This window comes from Brachyhypopomus gauderio, chromosome 2, assembly GCF_052324685.1.
Source record: "Brachyhypopomus gauderio isolate BG-103 chromosome 2, BGAUD_0.2, whole genome shotgun sequence".
NCBI lineage: Eukaryota > Metazoa > Chordata > Actinopteri > Gymnotiformes > Hypopomidae > Brachyhypopomus > Brachyhypopomus gauderio.
This window is the reverse complement of record NC_135212.1, coordinates 26,703,319-26,724,348: the sequence shown is the minus strand read 5'-3', so window position 1 is coordinate 26,724,348 and position 21,030 is coordinate 26,703,319. Positions and strand designations below refer to the sequence as shown.

At 40.7% G+C, this 21,030-nt stretch overlaps 4 protein-coding genes across 5 annotated transcripts in view; all 4 read left to right on the top strand.

The window, feature by feature from the left end:
• Positions 1-8,649, top strand: part of LOC143496053 (heterogeneous nuclear ribonucleoprotein C-like) — a 43,058-nt gene extending 34,409 nt beyond the window's left edge. The window contains exons 4-8 of the mRNA XM_076992572.1: positions 2,261-2,418; positions 3,399-3,512; positions 4,449-4,603; positions 6,779-6,832; positions 7,280-8,649. Coding sequence (XP_076848687.1) covers positions 2,261-2,418; positions 3,399-3,512; positions 4,449-4,603; positions 6,779-6,817 — 466 coding nt within the window. The 3' untranslated portion in view covers positions 6,818-6,832; positions 7,280-8,649. The remainder of the gene's footprint in view (positions 1-2,260; positions 2,419-3,398; positions 3,513-4,448; positions 4,604-6,778; positions 6,833-7,279) is intronic.
• Positions 8,650-10,150: 1,501 nt separating this feature from the next.
• On the top strand, positions 10,151-13,011 carry uraha (urate (5-hydroxyiso-) hydrolase a). Of its 2 annotated transcripts, none has more exons than XM_076992569.1 (5): positions 10,151-10,261; positions 11,599-11,667; positions 11,849-11,991; positions 12,094-12,229; positions 12,321-13,011. In XM_076992569.1, the coding sequence occupies exons 2-5, from the start codon at positions 11,617-11,619 to the stop codon at positions 12,408-12,410; spliced, it is 420 nt and encodes a 139-aa protein (XP_076848684.1). In that variant the 5' UTR covers positions 10,151-10,261; positions 11,599-11,616; the 3' UTR covers positions 12,411-13,011. The 2 variants fall into 2 exon arrangements, with proteins under 2 accessions (XP_076848684.1, XP_076848685.1); XM_076992570.1 differs by having other exon boundaries at positions 10,233-10,261; positions 11,593-11,667.
• A 116-nt stretch (positions 13,012-13,127) lies between these two features.
• pdcd5 (programmed cell death 5) lies at positions 13,128-16,632 on the top strand. Its single transcript, XM_076992571.1, has 6 exons — positions 13,128-13,321; positions 15,312-15,355; positions 15,573-15,634; positions 15,747-15,838; positions 15,947-16,018; positions 16,171-16,632. Exons 1-6 carry the CDS (start codon positions 13,256-13,258, stop codon positions 16,216-16,218), a joined length of 384 nt encoding a protein of 127 aa, XP_076848686.1. The 5' UTR covers positions 13,128-13,255; the 3' UTR covers positions 16,219-16,632.
• A 493-nt stretch (positions 16,633-17,125) lies between these two features.
• mvda (mevalonate (diphospho) decarboxylase a) lies at positions 17,126-20,906 on the top strand. The gene is made up of 10 exons (XM_076992567.1): positions 17,126-17,531; positions 17,718-17,788; positions 17,902-18,016; positions 18,127-18,270; positions 18,444-18,643; positions 18,846-18,920; positions 19,025-19,243; positions 19,810-19,925; positions 20,192-20,300; positions 20,483-20,906. The coding sequence occupies exons 1-10, from the start codon at positions 17,456-17,458 to the stop codon at positions 20,561-20,563; spliced, it is 1,206 nt and encodes a 401-aa protein (XP_076848682.1). The 5' UTR covers positions 17,126-17,455; the 3' UTR covers positions 20,564-20,906.
• Positions 20,907-21,030: the final 124 nt, after the last annotated feature.

Genomic DNA, 21,030 nt, shown 5'->3' with positions numbered 1-21,030 from the left:
CCCCTGATTTTCAAATCTAAGCGGCCATGAAGTTCTTGGCTCAGCATGCCAATGACATCTCTGACGCTTCAGAACAGGATGACCAAGATGTGTTAGTCCAAGGGAAAAGCGTCCAGTGAAGGCAGTGTCTCATTCCGCAGGAGGGCCAGTGCACAAATGCCAGAGCAAAAGGCTGTTCAGGAAAAACTCAAGTGTAGAGTGTTATATGCAAGGTGTTCCTGTGCTTACATGGAGATCGCAACTGTTACACAGCATTTCACTCATGTGTGTAAACACATTCCCACAGGGGAAAAAAAAAAAAAAACTTTTGAAGTAGCAGTTTTGGAATGTAAATAAAATGCAATTGTTCATGCAGAAAAGTAAAAGAACAGTAAATACAAAACTATGTTTTTTACTTTGTCTTCTTGTTCAAGCAGCACTACATATGAGCTTTATAGCTCAAAGGGACACAAATGTTGTTTCTACTTCTGTTTTGCTCATAGGCAAAAAAATGCTGCTGTGTTCAGGCATATAATAAATGTTTTTTACATCATTACTAATTGCAACTTCATTGTGTTCTATCGAAATATAAAACGAAAGTCCTCATATGTGCACATCATTTTTCTCAGAAACTACATTATGTAAAAAGATAATTCTTAATTTTTACACTAATCAGGTGCCAATTAACCCAAATATCAAAGAGAAATAAAAAATGCATGCCATGCAAGAGTTCGGGTCTTAGGAGGTTAATAAAAGCCAAAGCCTGCAGCAATCTGCTCCAACCAAGCACAGGGGGTAATATTTTAAAGCCAATGGTGTAAAGGCTTCAGAGGTTGACACCGGACAACTAAATAAACGCCAACCAATTTGCGAATGAACTCTCAGCTTTCTAAGTGAAGGCTGCCAAGGAAGTATCTATGTAATTGTTTATTCGAGTCTTATCTGCTTAGTTGTGGATTAGGAGCTTAAAGGCTTTCCCTTGTCTTAATCCTGTCTCCTCTATGCACTCGTAATCAGGACACTACTTCAGCTGTCAGTCAAAAATAAGATACAGCTTGGTCACCCTGTCTGTACCACACAGTCCTTAAGAGAACTATAACTTTGTTGATCATTTCCATTTTCTAACTGTGTGCAAATGTTGCCATTGCCTTTCACAAGCCACAGAACAAATTATTATAAACATACAGTAGAGAAACCCACAACTGTAAAACTGCATTATGAATATCATATATTGTGATATACATGCTGTCTTAAATTACTGTAGTAAGTCAGCTTACCTTTTGTAACTCAAGTGCATGGACTTTTTTGATCAAACATCTTGTCTGGAGCACCTGACTATACAGAAATCACTATTGTTAGTGTTTTCAAGCATTCTCATTACAGATCTTGTACAAACCCAAATGTTAGACTAGATTTTCTGTATCTGTATCTGATGTTGTTTTGTAATGAATTTTTCTGATTGGAACAAAATTAGAAGACATATTTACTACCAATCTGATGATTTTTAATATTGCACACTTTTTCACAAGCTACTTTATGTTTAAATCCATGCTTTAGGTTTCATAATTATGAGATACTAATAATTTAAACCAAAATGAAAAGATGAAAATTAGAGAATAACAGTCCTGGTATGAGGAGGTGAGTGTGTCCTGAGCAGACACGTGTCTGCCATCCTACCGTTTCCCTCCTATCAGGACGGCTATCGGTATCCCGGGTGACACGTGATACTGAACTCTGCAGTGCATCGCCGAGGAGCTTTTGACTTGCTCTGACAGTACCAATTTGATGTCGTGAGAGATAAGAGCGGCTTACCACTCTAAGGAGGAACGAGTGCCTCGAGAGACGCGAGTGAGAAAGAGGAGAACAAGCAGGGAGGAGACTGGCGGGGAGGAGAGGCCGCTGTACAGGAGAACTACAGGACTACAGCGTGTGTGTGACCTTCATTAGGGGCTGGGTGTTCATTTGAGGTGTGGGGAACATTGGTGTTCTCCTCTGATGCCTTGCGCAGGTCCCGCCCCTGTGGGCCGCCCCTCCTCCTCCAGAGCATCCCTGCCTCTCTGCTGAAATGAGAAACGCTCAGAACCCCATGTTGAAATGCACTAATAGCGTTTGCACATGTTACACTGTCCAGACACACGAAGAATGAAGTCCGAAGGTGGTTGCTTGCTTGACAAATGGCCAACGAGAGTCACTAGAGTCACAACTCTGTCTGTTGTGTTGCGTCCCACAGCACGCTGGTGTTTTGGTGTGAAGTGACGCTGGTGGGTTCTCTGTTCCTCAGGGTGTATGACTACCAGCGGGTCCCCTCGGCAGTCTCCCCACTGGCACGCAGCTCCGGCCTGGCCAAGAGAGGCCGCACGTCCTCCTCCAGGCAGAGACGCAGCCGAGAGCGATCCTCCACCAGGAGCTCCAGACCCCACTCGTCCAGAAGAGCCAAATGTATGGGAGCACACACATACACATATCACACACACACACACACACACACACACACACACACACACACACACACTAGATCTAACCCAACATTGGTGGAGCACAATGTGAGTGCCATGTCTGTGTAAGTATGCACTATATCTGTGTGTATGTGCTTATTGTTAAGTATGTTTGATTTCGGTTGAGTAATCTTCTAAGCTCAGGAGGGCAGAGACTCCAGATGGCTCTTCATTAAAAGCCTCTTCTGTGTAGCCTCTCCTTCTGTAATAGAAACTACCATATCAGACCATGCTATTACACCAAATTAACAGAGCAGAACGAATACGAAAGTGTTTAGAACATGTTAATAGTACCTCAGAGCCTCAGAACTCCATGGTCAGAATATTGGCTTTTTCAATCCATTACCCCATGACTCCATTCTCCCTCACACACTCCATCTCCTCACTTATCTTTTCACCTTTCTTGCTCTGTCTCCAGTTTGCACTGCATATGGACAGATCTCTACTTTATTTCTATTCATTCTCCCTGGTCTATCACATTGAATCTGTCACCTTGTCCCTTTTGTTCTTATCACTGCTCCGAGCCCTGCAGAAGCAACTGCAACAAAAGGGACAGTGTGACGGCCAGGCCGGGCACCCGGGAGGCCGTCTGGACACGAGTCTCTGCTCACTACACCGTGTTAAAGGTCACTGTGTGGATAGGCTAGGGGATGGTACAGTGCCTCCGGTATAATTCTGAATGTGTGGGAACAGGAAAGGAAAGCAAAGAGACTTTTCATAGCTATGGAATGGTTTGAATGTGCAGTTAGTCTAAATGTATAGGTGAAGAGACATTGACTGTTTTATCTCCACTCAGTCAATATTTCTTAAGAGGAGCCATTTTCAGAGTTGTTTTTATGGTCTCTGTTTACTTGTATTTTATCCTAATGTATTATGGATCACTTTGCACTCTCTCTCTCTCTCTCTCTCTCTCTCTCTCTCCAGTGAAAATGGAAGAGCTGCAGACTATAAAGAGAGAGTTGACACTGATAAAGGTTCAGATTGATGGGCTCTTGGACAGTCTGGAGAGGATGGATACACAACGGCAGGACCACACAGGTCAGGCACCTCAGGGTGCAAGAGGGACTTCTTGTACCCCCGTATCTGTCTGATCTTTTTGTTGTTGCTGCACATTTTAAATGTGAACAATTAGATATGGACTAAGATAGCTTTGCTTCGTTTGTGGTAAGAACCGCATCTGTTGAGCTTATGTTGCCCTCTAGTGGTAATTGATTCTTTTTGTCTTCGCTGTGCCTATTACAACGTCGTAAACAATTTTTTAAGATTATGGACAATCCTGGTAAATCTTTATTAAAACTCATTTGTTTTTAAAATCCATTTATGCAAACTGCTTGAGATCTGGTGACTGAATCACTGATCTAAGACCAGCATGGGTGATGGAATGACGGAGACAAGTGATTGCAAATAAATTTGCTATATCGACTGGACTGTGTATTATGATGTGTTCATGTTCATTTAAATATAAATAAAGAGCGCTATTTTATTGATCCATCAGGGGAAATGTATAACCATAACGTTTTCTCACAATCAGTTTGTTCAAGGCACTCTCATTTTCCATCCCGTTTTTCAATTCCATTTCACTGCTTCTTTAATTACAGCTCTGCCGATAGCGTGATCAATGTGTCTGGGTCAGTAATATGAACGAGTTGACAGAGCTTCAGAGCAAATAGCTTTCTCTGTCAATTTACGCTAAATTAGACAAAACACACTCCAAATCTCTATGGATTAAATATCATCCACAAGTTTTGATGACTCTAATAGTGGTAAAAGATAGTGTTTAGCTATGACAAGTTATTTTCATGAAACCTTTCAGAAGACAGAAAACTTACTTGTTTACTTCAGTGACTGCTGTCTAGCTTCTATGATCACATGAACAAATTGAGTCTTATGTGTTTGGCTAAAATTATGCAGATATGGCATACCTACGTCCATCCATAATATTAAAACATAACCTTAAATGTACATGCATCGCAGGTTCACCCTTTTCTGAGGGTGGGAGTTTGGGGGGCTCGCCATACCAGCCATCCGCCAGCAGTCGAGAGGGCTCCCCCAGAAGCCCGAGTCCCCACCGCCGGGCCCGAAGAGACAGTCCCGAGCTGGGCGAGGCCAGTGATGATGATCCTCACATGGTAAACAACACACTCCACGTGTTTCTAAGCTCATCAATCTAATGATAAACCTAAGCTACCTGCCAGTCTAGCGTGTCCTCCAGGACACCGTAGCATGTCCGGTGTGCTGTCTCTCTGTAGATAACCAAACAGTAATCAGTGCAGCCTTCATCCTTTTATAAAGTCCAGGGACTTATAAAGGAGACTGGGTGTGTGCGCGCGCGCTCGTGCGCGTGTGTGTGCATGTTGTTTGTATGGGGTTGTACGTCTTTTCAAACTGTGTCATTGTGCAGAGTGTGTGAATGTGGGAGAAAAGAGATAAGCACAATACCGAATGCTACTGCATGGCAAATCAGGCTGACAGCTGATAAGTGCCTCTCCAATGCTTTAAATGTAAAACTATGCCTGGCTCCTAGAGACAAGCACACAACTGCTCCGGCACACTTTGCCCAATTCTCCACATAAAACAACCAAAGCACAGAGCTGCAAGCAGAAACTCAAACGCACACACAAACATACACAAACACACACACACACATTTGCGGCAACCTTTGTACACTCAACCGTACCGCCATCGCACACATGGCTTCTGAAAGAGCACGAAGCACATAGAGCAAACACATCTAATCATGCTGCCATTACTGTGGCACATCACAGCTTTATTATGAGACAGATTTGTTCACTGCAGCATAAAATTACACTGTGCTGGGCCATGTTTTCCACTTTCATTCTCAGACTGGATCCACCTCACAATCCTTAAGCAAGCAACTTCTTGCAAATGCAAAGTCCTGGCACTTACTGGCAGTGAAACCTTCTGCTTCTACATCTTTCACTACGGTGTGTGTGTGTGTCTATATATATATATATATATATATATATATATATATATATATATATATATATATATATATATATATACGCGCACACACACACACACACACACACACACGCATGCACACACACACATATGACAACTATTATCCCCCAGAAACCACAATTATATGTAATTACTTTGCAGACTGTCCCCTACCTGGTGACAGTGACACATTAAGTACTTAAGTACTTTCAGCCCCTTCCCTATCTCCCACACACAATAGCTAGGCCTCAACTGCACTGCTGCCGTGTGTCAGTGGTGGGGCCACAGGCTCCCCCCTCGCACTGCCAGGCTGCATTGTGGGTAGAGAACCCTGCAGAGCTGAAGCAACAGCTGACAGGCACTCGCATCACGGGCTCCCACCTCTACAAGAGCCTCGGCGCGTCCCTGAGCCTGGGATACGGCTGCGGGCGGATCTGAAAGGCTCGTCGGGACCGCAACATTTTCCAGACGTATTATAAATGGTGGAAGGGCTGCAGACAAAACAGACTGTCGCTAGAAACTGATAAAGAATTCCCAGCGCTTTCTCCTTAAATGCGTGAGATTGTGGAGAGAAAAGCAGAAAATGCTGCCAAACAAACAATGCACACCATGATGAGAGAATGTAAGAAACCCACTTATGCACATCCTGGCAGTGCGGTTACAGCCATAGCAGCTATCTGCACATCCAGGCCCTAAGAACGTGAGGGAGAAACACCGTGACCAGTGTGAGCCTCACTCATACTTTCTCTCACATTTCGAGCCTGACTGGTATTCTGACATATAAATAATGGAGAACAATCTATTTAGTTTGTCCAGTAGGTCTGGTTCCACTGCATTGTTTTTGAGCTTGTTGTGCGCTTTGAGTTAAAGAAATGGGGTATTTTACTGCCTCTACAAAAGAATGGTGGCTTGGTTCAGTGGTTTGATTGAATTGCTTGCTATTAGACCCTATTTCTCACTTTCTCTACCTAACAGTGCTTTCCACAAGCTGTTTTCCTGCGAGGTTGCATTGTTCCATAACTGATGAGAGTTCCCTCTCTCTTAGTGAGAGCCCATATGTTAAAGAAGGGCATCTCGGCGAGAGCTGACTAGGTCCTCTCTGTCATCTCAGTGTGACTCCATTCCCACCCATTAGGTCGTGCTGCTGGGAGATCAGCTGTTCCCTCGCCAGCCCAACCGCTGAAATGAGCGTGAAAACACTGACTCACATCCCATTCATTTGAAACCAGAAGCTCTGGTTTGTCTGCAGCGTCTCCATAATTCCAATGAACATTTTCTAGCTGCATGTTGGATCACTGTTGGCCACTGTAATAAAGGGGAGCAATTTCTCTCTACTGCAGATGCATCATCACAGCTCTGAATTGGAGGATGAAATATAAAGAGACACTGCGCAGGTACTGAACACTAATCGAACACACACACACACACACACACACACACACACACACACACACACACACACACACACACACACACACACACACACACACACACACACACACAGCCATCTTGAATTTAGGACTCTCATCTGACCTGTAAGCGAATGTGATTGCTGGTCACCTACATTAGAGGCCTTGTACTGGGAAATGGATCTGACCTCCAACAACAGATACGTCAACAGATACACCCACAGCAGCACATACTTGAAGTGTTTTTCACTTATCTCAGAGATACGAAGTAAAACAACACCTTCATGAAGCAGATCGCTCTGATAATGCCCTCAACATGCTGCCGCTGCAGTTATGTTGCCAGATGGGCTGTCTGTTCATCTTTATGTATTTGTGCTCAGGAACTGTTTGTGCTTGGTGTGTGTTGTAATGGTTCTTCTGTGCGGTCTCCAGACTGGACTCTGCTCAGTGATGTAGCAAAGAGAAAGGGTGCCCAGAAGAAGAAGAGCACATCTTAGAACACATCGATCGCCATGCTAACAGTTCCCGGGACAACACCTGCAACCTAAATAAAAAAAAATAGCCTGCACCTCCTCACAGCGCAGTTGGTCCAAGAGTATGAGGCTCATGTTACTGCCCCTCATAGTAACTACTGTGTGTATGCATTCACCCTGTTTGCCCTGTATGCATTCACCCTGTTTGCTGCCACCATTACAGTGGACACCTAAAAGCAGCTATGCCCACTTATGACTGACTGAATTTGAATGCTTTCATTCTCGTCAGAGGAAAATGGCTCCATGTATCAAAAATGTACCGAAACACCACCAGTAATCACCGCATTTTAACAAATCAGCTTCATGTAAGCATAATACTTTAAACCTTTCATGTAAATCTCATATTAATAATTTTATATGTGCCAGATTTAAGCAGCCTCACAGAATTATAGAGTATGTGTATATATTTTAATGGTGCACATGTAAGTCTACCATAAAGATAAACCATTTTTGGGATACAACCAGAACACTGACAGATAAAAAAAATAAAAAAAACAATTGTACTAGTGACATAACCACGGCTACGTTGATAGTAAAATATTTCTTTCCTCTATAATCCTTCAAGATGCCCTTTCTTTGAAGATAAATAAGTCACTTTTAATAAGGTCATTTTTGAAGGATGAGTTGAGCCAGTCAGGCCTGTTGCTGCTCAGTCATCCCAGAGTCTATAATCTCTCACACGTACAGGCCAAGTCCCCTTAAGTCCCCCTTAAACCTCAGATAATGTCACTATTCATGATCCCAAGACTCTGCCCTACTTGTCTGTCAGTTTGATTAACTGCAGATATCATTTACTACCAGTGTGCATCAGCATATTTTTATCTTTGCAGCTATAATTGATCTGAAAATCCTCTCTTGCCACATCTAAGATCATGTAGGTATCTTAGCCATAAACAACCTCAAATCAACAACAATAACACTGCCCAATGCCAAAATACCCATCATGCTTCACTGTGAATGCTTTAGATTTTCTGTGTATTTTTATCTTCATGCTTCTCACTGTAGAAGCATCATTTGCCCTGCAGTTTATCACTTTTACCACAGAAATATCTCTCGGAATAAGACCTACTAATGAATCATCTTCTTCTGTGTACACGGTGCTTCAGACTGAAAGAAAAGTTCTGGGTCAATGTGTAATATTGTGTAATATTGTAAACTTTGTTTTATGTGTTTCTCGCTGTCTGATTTGACCTTGCATTTTTGTTTATTTAGTTTTTATTTTTGAAAAAGAGAAGAATAAAAGAAATATCTATGACTGTTTCACTAGGATTTAGAATCTAATGGTTTCTTCTTTTACATTCTCATGATGCTGAGTGAAGACCATACATTGTCACAGTAGTAAAGGTATTTTCATATTGATTAAAATGCCCCTGGGTGTTCTGTCTTTGTGTTTTCCTTTTGTTCAAAATGGCAGTTTTCATCATGGCTGTTTAGAGGGCCATAGAATAAAGGAGCAATTGAGATGGTTTAGCATTTGTCTGTGACTAAGCTGAACTGGATGTACCTCTGTGCCTAACACAAGGCAAAGCTCATTACAGCTACAGGCACACAGAGCGCTGCATGATGAGAAGTCAATAGCATGCAGTTTTAGCTCAGGGTCCAGGCATTGGAAAGGGCTCAACCAAAGGCACCAAAGCCATTCAGGCACCGGGAACAATCCACAGTCGTCACATTTGTGCTTAGGACACAAAAAAACCCCAAAACAAAGCATGGCAACAAATAAAACTCCAAGGTGTATTGAGCCACAGCCTCAGTTGTTGACTGAACAAAGCTCAGGCACACGAGTCAGTTTCTTTTTTGAGCAAAATGGCCTGCAGGGTGTGGAGATGAATGGACAGGCCATGGCGTCCTGCGTCCAGCGTCCCGCTTCGCTCATGGCTGCCAAAGCGTTTAGCCTCTCGGTACTTGGCAAACCAGCTATTATCAAAAACCTGGAAGCAGCTCACAATCTGCAAGTTGCATCTACAGTTAATTAATGGGATTTGTGTGTAAAATTAGATCCAGAGGCATTTTGGAGGAAACTCATACCAGAGCTTAAGTGAACAGAGCCTAAAAGTGAACATCCTAAATCTATCCTTTCCACATGCTCTTGCAATGAGGCATTCTGTAATGATGCAATGCAATGCAAGTCTAGCATTTAATTTCACCATATACTTTTACAGTGATTTTAAAGTACAGTATTTAGATACTGTACTTTACACATTCCAATTTGAGTATATCTCAAACCACTCTAAGGTCAGTGATGAACTAGACCAATTATTTAAAAATGTAAAACATTGTGAGTTTATAATGCACGTCCTTTGCAGCATGACATTACATAACAAAGATTGATTGGAACTGCTGTGAAACCAAAAGGTTTGTCCTATCTCCATCTGTACTGTACTCCATGTCATTACATTCTGCTCCTGGACTGAATGCAGTCTTATCAAATTTGTAACATATTTCCAGCCTACATGACACACTGATGTTCACATGTTGTGGATAACGTTAGGATATTATTTTCCTGATTTTTTTGCTAGCTAAAAATAGACCTGTTACACAAAAATACACTGACGCTAACACTGTCGCTTTCCTACACAATGGAGTAATGTGCCACTTCTAGCCAATCAGAGCCAGTGGAATGTTACCTAACCTTCTCCAAACCACTGATAAGAAATAACCTTGAATGGGTTTTGAATGGAATGTTCCATAAACATACATGACATGGTAAAAAATCATACTGACTCCTTACTTTAAAAACAAATCCTTTAAATTAGCGCTGTTAATTTCAGAGCACCCGTATGAAATATGAACTTTGCACTGCCTTATCAATACTGGGTGAAGTACCCAGAGGTCAGTGGTGTGCACCACCTCTTGGATATAGACATTCTAGTACTACACTGTAAGTACCAAATGTTTCAAAAGTATTATGATTGAACAGTTGTTATAACTATTAAACAACATTTACGCTAGCAATTTGCTTAAATAATTACCTTGACCTTCTATTTTCTGCCTATTAATGATCTGGTATTTTGTCCAGTTCCAAAACTTGATCATGACTGGGGTCTTGCATATAGTCAAAGTTATGTCTTCTGGCAGTGTTATTAGTTATTTGTTAGTTATTAATTAATTAGTTAAACTAATTCACAAAATAAGGAGTTTTTAATGAAAATAATCAAGGTTATCAAGAAGTACTTGATCACCTGATCAATCCAATCAGTCATTACCAGTGATGCCCGTAACGCGTTACTGTAGTCGGACTACTTTTTTCAGTAACGAGTAGTCTAACGCAACTACTATTTAAAAACTAGTAGTCAGATTAAAGTTACTTATCTAAAACATCGTGCGTTACTATTTCTGCATTTCGGGGGAACGTAGGTTATATTTATTCATTCTTATTTTTTGGCTACACGTTTCTTACGCGGTTGTCATCTCTGCTCTGCGGCGCCAAAGTCAGATGGAAGGAGAGGTTCGCCTTTAGCAGCTGGAAATACAGGCATTATTTTGTTTCGGCTAAGGAAGACAACATTAAGGTCCGTTGTACACTCTGTCCTGGCGACAGAGTGCTGTCTACTTTCAAAAACACAACGTCAAACCTGAAAAAAAAACCGGGGCTTGGCGGCGAACGTAAATTGTTACCGGGGCGGTGTAAAATGGACTAAATTCAGTATTATATCGCGATCGATAGATCGCCGGTGGTTGGCGCCAGATCGAACTAGTAACTCATTGAATCATAGATGTGGATCAGAGGTAAATAAACTAGATTTTTTTTCGGCGTGAGATATCGGAAGTGTGGCGTGTAAGCGTGTGAAGACAGTCAAATGCGTGTGTCTCAATGCGTGAGAGTTGGCAACCCTGTAAGTGGGCGGAGTTGAACAGAAAGACTGTCTTATTTATTTATTTAAAAAACATGTAAGTCTATTTCAAGAAAAAGTTTACAAATACCAGTGTCATTTTTGATGTTCCAGTTAAAATACATGTCAATAAAGTGAGTATTGGCAGAACTGGTAGTCATTTTCATGTTATAGGGGCGGGGGATCAGCCTCTGCTGAAAGTAACTAAAAGTAATCTAACTTAGTTACTTTTAAAAGCAAGTAGTCAGTAACTTAACTGAGTTACTTTTTAAAGAAGTAGTCAGTAGTCGGATTACTGTTTCAAAGTAACTATGGCAACACTGGTCATTACTAACTGACATCAGTAGTCATTAACATGCACGTTTTGAAACCTGATGAGATCTAGCAAGGACAAGCACTACGGATGAGTTCCAGGATACAACATATCAAAGACCATATTTGGGCAGCAAACAAGGTAAGACTAACAAAATGCTTCATAAAGCTACTTATCTCATTACTTTTGTTGAATCTGACTTTTATTTTGATATTCATGTTTTAGATTGATTAAAGTTATGTTTTAGCAACATCCAAAATATATTAAGTTATATATTTCATATAGATTATAAATTATAATCAACACAATATCCGTGCCACAGTGTGCAGGAATGTCTATACCACTATCAAGCCCCCTCACCACTCATGTACTAAACACTGGCCGGGGTATACCAGCAGCCCGTATGGGGATTAGTCTACACTTCCTGGATCCTTCCTCACTGATGTGGAAACTCCTAACAACAGGGTAAAACAAGAGAGCTTTCCTATACACCAGGAAGGATCACTTACAGAACTAAATTCAACATGCATGACAAGATGACAACCTTTACAAAGCTGTTCATTCTAGAACTACCAACGATGACGGACGTTGCCCAAGCCTCATCACTAGAGACGCCTTCCTTCCTGGTTCTTATAAGATGCGCTTTGAGACTGGGCACTACTGGGAGGCATTAGGGGAGACTTGCTTCTATCCGTATGTTGAGGTGGGCTAACTGGAAAAAAATGTCTGTGCTAGTATTATAATTATAAATATGCAGCCTTTAAGTATTTCTGACATTTGCTTGCTGCTCACAGATTGTCTTCACCATCACTGATGCATCCCAGAAGTTTCATGTCCCCCTTCTCCTGAGTCGATTCTCTTATAGCACCTACAGAGGAAGTTAAATATTGTGTGGTGTGTTCATTCATTCTGATTATCTAAAAAGGTGAGCACTATTCCTAAAGTGACTGGACGAAGGTGCATGTGTCCTGGTGCACATCTACAACTGAGATATCTGGTGCATTTACATCTCAGTACACACATTTACATTTAGTACACACTGTTATCCAGACCTATTGATCAGAATTATACTGAGTGTGTTTGCTATCACCAAACCCATAAGAGCTTCCTAGTGCCACAGATGCTTTCTAGATTTACATAACTGTATTTTTAATATGACCAAGAGTGAATATTATTCTCACCAGTCTTAGCAGAATATGGTTTACATTCAAAAACAATAGTGTAAGTAAAACAAGCAAATTATTTAATTTACTTGTTATTTTATTAATCTTTATTTTGGATGTATTTGCAAGTATAAATATTTACAGAGACACTGTGTTAAGTGCTAAATCATACGTGCACATTTCAAATAAAACAAATACATACGTTTTAAATTAAACAAATAACCGTCTACAGCATGTGCTTGGACAACACATCTCAAAGTAAGGCATATCTGCTTGAAAAATGAACAACACTTCAAATACACAAATTTGTGCCGGCTTGGATTTCTGACCAACTGCAAGTACTGTTCATCCTACACCTTTTCGAATGGGTAAATAATAAAAAACAAAGGTAGGCAGAAATTGTCGATGCCTGTAAGAGGCCGGGTGTGTAGAACGATCGATTACTCTGGTGGTGATTAATACAGCCTGGCTAGCTGTATTGCCCAGACAGTAAAAACATTTCAGCGGAGCCTGGGCTGAGTTTTTTATACGTATATATATATATTCATCATAACAACTATTAGAAAATGGCTGATGATGAATTGGAAGCTATTAGACGGCAACGTATGGCAGAACTGCAGGCAAAGCATGGGGTAAGCAGGGTAACTTATAGCAGTTCAAACACACGGTCATATATGGAGACGCACGTTTTAGGCCGAAGGCGCAGAGTTACAGGACAGTTAGCGTTAGCACACACCGCCCTCACACATATTCGCTCTTAGGTAGCTTATTTTTATATAAACTCGCATGTTGCAGGTTTAGTCTTTACGTTTCCACACACAGGCAACGTAATTAGCCAGCTTACCTACCCAAGCTCGTTAGCTAGCCCAGCTAGCATCGCAGTGCGTTGCCACCGGTTGTCCACTGTTAACATGGTCTGGAAATCAAGCGAAGTGCTTTGGATTATCTAGGAGCAGGAACTGGTGTGTAGTAGAAAAAACAGACGCGTAAATCCTAACATTTATTCAATACGCATCTAAAGCTCCGGTAATACTGAGTTTGAACTGAGTTTTTGAGACTTCATTGCTGTCCTAGCAGCAACTGGCAATGCAAATAGATATGCTATTAATGCAACGTTCATCAGTATTAAAATGGACAAATCCTCGATTCTTATGGTCTGAAAGTGTTCCATAAAACAAACGGCGATTCTTATTTTGGTTGGCCCAATGTAAAGCTTATTACATCTCTTGCAAGTTAAGCAGTAGGTTCTTCTCATGTATCAAGAAACTGTTTTAAAGCTCTCCGTTATAAACCCATGGACTCTTCCAGCTCTTCACATTCCAAGGCCTGCAAAGACTTCATCCTTTACTCACAGCTACTAAGACATAATTGCATTTGAAATTAAGATGTATGTATGGAAGTATGGAAACGTGAAAAGACATAACTGTGGGTTTCCTAAGAAGGTCATACATGACGCCTTTACTCATGTTTTACTTGTTCAGAGAATGAACACACTGAACTTACAATAATCTGCTGTTAAGACAAGAATTCATTTGGTGGTCATTTGTCCTACAAATAAATCAGTGACTAATATTCCTCTCAACCTTTCTCTAGTGTTTTGGCCCTGACTGACACCTTTGTAGGTTTTAAATGCATAAAAGTACTACATATATTTGTGTATTGCATCAAGACTTTTTGACTTTGTCAAAACTTCTATTTAAACAAAATAATTTTTTACTTAATTATAAAATATTCTTGTTAATTATGACATTCCTGTTGTTAGGATCAGTTTCGACCCAGGTATAGAAAACTAATAATTTTCAAAACTGAAACCATAAACACACTATACAAACTGCCTGCACCATTATGACACAAAACTCAGAACTAAATAAGGTAACATGGGTCCCAATATAAGATTAAAGAAAAACATAGCAACAGCATGGAAAGACATGTGTAAATCTAACTGGATCTTGACATGCCTGGTCCACATAGTGTGATGAAATGACATTTTGACTGCTACTGCCAGTATGAACCAGCAGTCTGTCCTCTTAAACATTTTTCTCCCTTGATCTGTCCTGCAGCGCCTGGAGATGGCGGGCAGACTGCTGCCAATTCAGAAGCTTTTGCAGGACATGCAACATGTTGTGGACTTGTTATAGTGTGAAGAGATGCTGAGTTCTGCTGTGTAGTGTGTGGGTGAATGTTGCACAGGCAACATCGATTCCTTAGCATATTACCTTGAGAGATACTGGGCTCATTTACCTACAAGCATAATGGCTGAGTTGAAGTTGATCATAATGAACGATTGATTATTAGTCAGGAACCATAAAGAGAATGCATTATAATGTGTACAGTTCCTACTGGTGTTAGGGTAGGCTGAATGTTCTTTGAAACTAATTTTTTCAGTAGAGCAAACTATTAGTGAGGTTGCATTGCCTCAGTCAGTGGTGTAAGGCAGTTTTATAAGTGTAATAACTATCAGGGCTTCTAATGGATGTATCTTGCATTTGACTCTTAAAGCTGTTGGAGTGATAATGCAGCTTTACAAATTGTGCACATTTAAATATGTGAAATGCTTTATACTTTTCTGAATAGCTGGAATAAGAAAAATTAAACAATTGTTTATAACAATTCTTTTTGTAGAACTCCTCCAGTGACCAGCAAGATCAGCAGGAAGCCAAACAAAGGTATGGCCCAATTACATCACTCAACAGATGATCTTCTATAGGTAGAGAAGGATTTTTTATTAGTGTTGATTGTGTTTTGTGTACTAACTGAAATGGCAACTTTTAATTACACATGGGAGTTTTGTGTAATTTCAAGCATTTGAAAGATAATTTAGCTTTGGAATGTCTTTTACATTCATGCTTAACATCTCCTGTTATTTTATTTTGTTACTCACAGGGAAACAGAAATGAGAAACTCCTTATTGGCCCAAGTCTTGGATCAGTCAGCCCGCGCCAGATGCAAGTTCATTCATATGCTCCAATTTCCCACTATTTTCAGTACAGCTATTTTTCAATGGGTGGCAGTGTTCCCTTTAATCTTATCTTTTTAAAATTGTTGCTTTGATTTCAGTGAGTAATCTGGCACTCGTAAAACCAGACAAAGCAAAAGCTGTTGAAAATTACCTCATACAGATGGCACGCTTTGGCCAGCTGGGTGGAAAGGTGAGAGATGAACATGCCCATCAACAGGCTGTTTCCCGTGTCTCTTCTCTGTGTGTATGTTCTGTATGCGTGTGCAGTATTTAAGATTCATCCTCTCTCACTTCTTAGATCTCAGAGACGGGATTGATCGAGATCCTTGAAAAAGTCAGTCAACAAACAGAGAAAAAGACAACAGTCAAGGTAACTTGTTTAATTATGAAATCAAATGTTTGTCATGTTAGGGAAATTATCTTCAATCCCAAATATAGTAAGTAATCAGCCAAGACTTTAAACTATGTGAGCTGAGAATTTGAAAAAAAGTATGTTTTACCAGTTGCCTTACCCTCGTACAGTTTAACAGACGGCGTGTGATGGATTCGGATGAAGAGGACGATGACTGAGGACTGACACCGATCAGCTTGCTGCCAAGATATGGGAAATGTATTCTGGCTTTAGAAACGCACCAGAGTATGTAGCCAGAGGTTGTGCCTAAAGAGAGTAACCTGAGATAGAGACTCTAGACCTATGGTGACACAGGAACGCATCATCCACGCTGTATCTGTTGTATCACATGTTTCAGTACGGTTCACCGGATTTCTTTGTCTTTTTTGTTCTGTTTTGTTTTTTTGGAGGGGAAGCATTTTACTGCTTCAAAATGCAGTAACAGTATTGCTACGCAATAGACTGGCTTAGAAATACTGTAGTCAGTCTTAATTGGCATCAGAATGGATCATGCATCATTCAGCTGTCAACCCCATTCTTCTTTTAACATGTATGTGCATTTGTTTACATAATAAAAAGAGCCTTAAACACAACTTTCACATGATATTCTTAAAGTACCTGGGGTTAAAGATAGATGAATATATTTATTTGCTTTTTGTCTTGTGCAAATTAACATTTTCCAGGAACGTGAACACAGGTAACCAGAGAAATATTGTGTTCATATATTCTCCCAATACAAAACTACTAAAGAAGAAATGAAGATAATGTAAACCTCAATGTTTTAAAATCTGCAGATAAAGATATTGTTTGTAATGTTAATTGTCATAAAATAGCAGTTGGATTTTTTTTTGGGCCAGGAAATAATGCAAAGTGTATATCTACACTTTTTAACTATACTGAAAACTTTTATGAATAACATCTGTGGTAGTCAACTAGTAATACAGCCACATATTTATTCTTTTTGGTAGTTTATATTAAGCAAACTATACAATTTAGTTTTATTTTCTCAGATTAGTTGGGCCTAGGTCCCCCTCCCATGGCGTATATTTCTGCATGTAGATGTGAGGGAAAAGTCACAAGTTTGACCTCACAGTTTAATCAAAAACTCCTTTAACTTTCAACACCGTCCTACTGTCAGGCGGGAGGGGCGGAGTCAAGCGACACACCGTTCATGCTTTACTTTACGACATGGTCCGACCTCACCGATTGGTCACACAGAATGGCGTCTGCACAAAGCCCTACTGGATTGGCGGATAACTGCGCCTCGTGTCTAACACTAACCAATCAGAGACGCTGCTATCGGACCACGACTTCCTCAATGTCGGCGTGCAGCTGTTTGGTTTTGTGTGCAGACGGTTTTGCTCGTTCGTTTGTAAACTAGCTACAGGACACTATTAATTTCATGAAGAAGCCATAATGCCGAAGATAAACAGCCAAAATATCTCAATGATAACGTGCACTGCGCCTGTAAATATTGCGGTTATTAAATATTGTAAGTGTGCGTATGTCTTACGAGTGTCTTCTAATTAACCACTCAAACCTCCCGCTTGTGTACAGGCAGCTATCGCCGTAGTCTGGAGTGATGAGTTTTTGCCTGGGATCAGTACTTATCTTGTCATTTTTTTAATCTTGTGGACCTTATCCTACTGCTTGCATGTAACGAGTTTATTTTTCACAGGGGGTAAACGGGACGAGGGGCTGATTCTACCCGTTAACTCCTCACTCAGTGTCACTCTCCATCAAGACCAGGTGAGCTGAGAGGGTCTGATGTGTCCTGTGATGTGCTTATTTGACTTCATTATTTTTAAGTTTCTGTCTTGTTTGGTGATCGTGATCTTAGCCTCACACTTTTTCCTAATCAGCTTAAAACAACCACAACTGTTGCATGCAGCAGAGATTTCCAAGAGGACCGTATCTGGTTGAATGGCAAAGAGGAAGATATTAACCAACCAAGACTGCAGTCTTGCCTTAGAGAGAGTAGGACCCAGTATAGTTTTTTGTAGCCATAAACTGATATGAATGAATACACCTAACAAGCTCTTTGTAATCTATTGTTCTCCTGTCTTTTTTTTGTTTGTTTGTTTTAGTCCGACGGTTAGCACGGAAAAGGCGAAGTGATGGAGATCCTAGCACTGAAAACAGCTTATCTCACCGTGTCCATGTCTGTTCTGTCAACAACTTCCCCACTGCAGCTGGTTTGGCGTCTTCTGCAGCTGGCTATGCCTGCCTGGGTAAGTGTTTGCGCGTGGCTGTGCCTGCCTGGGTAAGTGTTTGCGCGTGGCTGTGCCTGCCTGGGTAAGTGTTTGCGCGTGGCTGTGCCTGCCTGGGTAAGTGTTTGCGCGTGGCTTGTTGCTTCCTCACCGTGTTTATTTACATGCTGTTTACCTGCTTGTTTCTGCCTCAGTGTACTCCCTGTCTCGCTTGTTTGGAGTGGAGGGAGATCTGTCCCTGGTGGCCCGGCAAGGCTCAGGCAGTGCCTGCAGGAGCATCTATGGGGGCTTTGTCCAGTGGAAGATGGGCGAGAGGCAGGATGGGAAAGACAGCCTGGCCGAGCAGGTGGAAACTGAGTCTCACTGGCCGGAGCTCAGAGTTCTGGTCCTGGTGGTGAGTGTCAACTGATTGTGACTTTTTCTTGAACTTTGTTTAGTGCTATCTCTCACCCTTTAACACAAAAGACAAATACTTTGATTCATGAGTCCATCATACCATTTATTTGTTTAATGGATAGCTGGTAAATTAATTTGTAATCTTGTTTATGAAAGTCTTGATTCATATATACTGAAATGAGTATTTGTTGTGTGTTCAGGTCAGTGCAGAGCGGAAGCCTGTCGCGAGCACTTCTGGCATGCAGACCAGTGTAGAAACAAGCAGACTGTTGAAGGTACAGAGACACAGACTTTATATACTGTTTGCTTGACTTCAAGTCAGAATTTTGATGTGTTGTATTCAGTGGTTTGTGTGGTGTTTTGTATCCCTTCCAAACAGCTCCGAGCAGACAGCGTAGTTCCTGGTCGGATGGAGGAAATGATCAGTGCTATCCAGAGACGAAACTTTGCAGACTTTGGTGAGCTCACCATGAAGGACAGTAATCAGTTTCATGCCATCTGTCTGGACACCTACCCTCCCATATTCTATCTCAATGACATATCCCGAAAGGTCATCAGCCTGGTGCATCGCTACAATCAGCATTACCAAGAGACCAGAGTGAGTACAGCTTCCTGGTTCATTATTTTACAGGGAATTATGTTTCTGATTCCTTTTTGTTTCTCTGATTATTTGCTTCAGAGAAACAAAAAGGTGGTGTATTGTAGATCTGTTTGATCACGTTGTGTACTTGTGGCCTTTATCTATTAAAAAAATGTAAATGTGCCATATTTGTCAATAGTATTTTTGACCCCAATTTAAATTTTTCCTCCACGTTTACCCATCTGTGCTGTGAGAACACACCTGCACACTAGTGATCACTAGTGGAGTGCATCAAAAATTCATTTACCTTTACTATAGCTCCCTTTCTGTATCCCCATGACCAGTTAGAAAGCTCATCTGCTCGTCATGTGGACAGCATGTATGACTTGAGGTGAATTGCATTAGGCAACACACAGTCTGTGGTGTTAGTGGACAGGAAGGCATGTCATTGTACTTACATTCTGTAATGTCCAGCTTACATACTTTCTGTAAAGTATTTTAATGGTCCAGCAAAGTATTTAATGCCACCTGTAAAAATGTCCTCTAAAGGTAGATTTGTATTGTACCACTCTTGCATCTTCCAGGTGGCGTATACTTTTGATGCTGGTCCTAACGCCGTAATCTACACCTTGCAAGACTATGTTCATGAATTTGTTGAGGTTGTTCAACACTTTTTTCCTCCGGAATGCAATGGTGGCGAGTAAGTTTTTATCAAGCTTTTTCATAACAATTTTAAATTATTTCAGTTTCTGCAATGAATAGGTAACATTTATTCATTTATTTTATTTATGAAGTCCTAGTTATCCTATATGTTGTCCAAATTATGTACAATGAGAGGTTATTGAGTTGTATCTTGTTTGTTGGAATATATCTAAATTGCATGCAGTTTTGTATTTTTTTCCCCTTCTTCTTGTTACCATGATATGATCTGCAGCTTTGTGTTGAATGTGCTTGTTGCCACTTCAGGTTTGTGAAAGGTCTTCCTATTGGCCGTGTCTCCCTCTCTGAAGATCTGATTAGAGCCATTGGGGTGGAGACTGCACCAGAGGGCATTAGCTACATCATCAGCACTAAGGTATGCAGCTCGCACTTCCTTTACCTTTAAGGAAATGTTCTCAGAGAAAAACCATTGAAACTAAACAAGGAAAGTAAATTAAAAAAACAAACTTTGAATGAAATAATTAATATTTTCCCTCACAGAGTAACACAGTAGTTTTCTGTAACCATGGTAAATCCAGAAAATAATGTTTTTTCCAGGTTGGTCCTGGTCCATGTATGGTGGAGGACCCAAACCTTCATCTGTTGGGCCCAGATGGACTTCCAAAGAAGAGTACCTGAGCATGAATGGATTGAATGCAGCACCCAAATCTGACTTGGACTATAAAGTATAAATAAAGTATTTAAACTAAAGATTCAGTATAGGAGCAGGATATGCTTTTTATAAAGAACTGCATTGCGTTTGGATATCTGGACACTTTTTTCAGATTTTGCACCACACCAAAAGAACTATAATATCTATTTACACATGTGCGTGTATAAACTAAAACTTGTGCAGATCTTTTGAAGCATTTTGGGTTTGTGAAGCTTCTTTTAATGTTATTCAAATATATATTTGTTGTTGGTAACATGTCTTTCTTAGTTTCCTTTTTACCATACCGTTTCCATTAGCACGTGTATGCATGTGGCACAGTTATGTTTAAACCTACGATAGGACCTGACAATTATAGACTACTTTGCGTGATCTGGTCTATCATTTCCCTGTACTGGACGCAAAACCTTCATCAAAAGAATCGGACCAGCGCTTG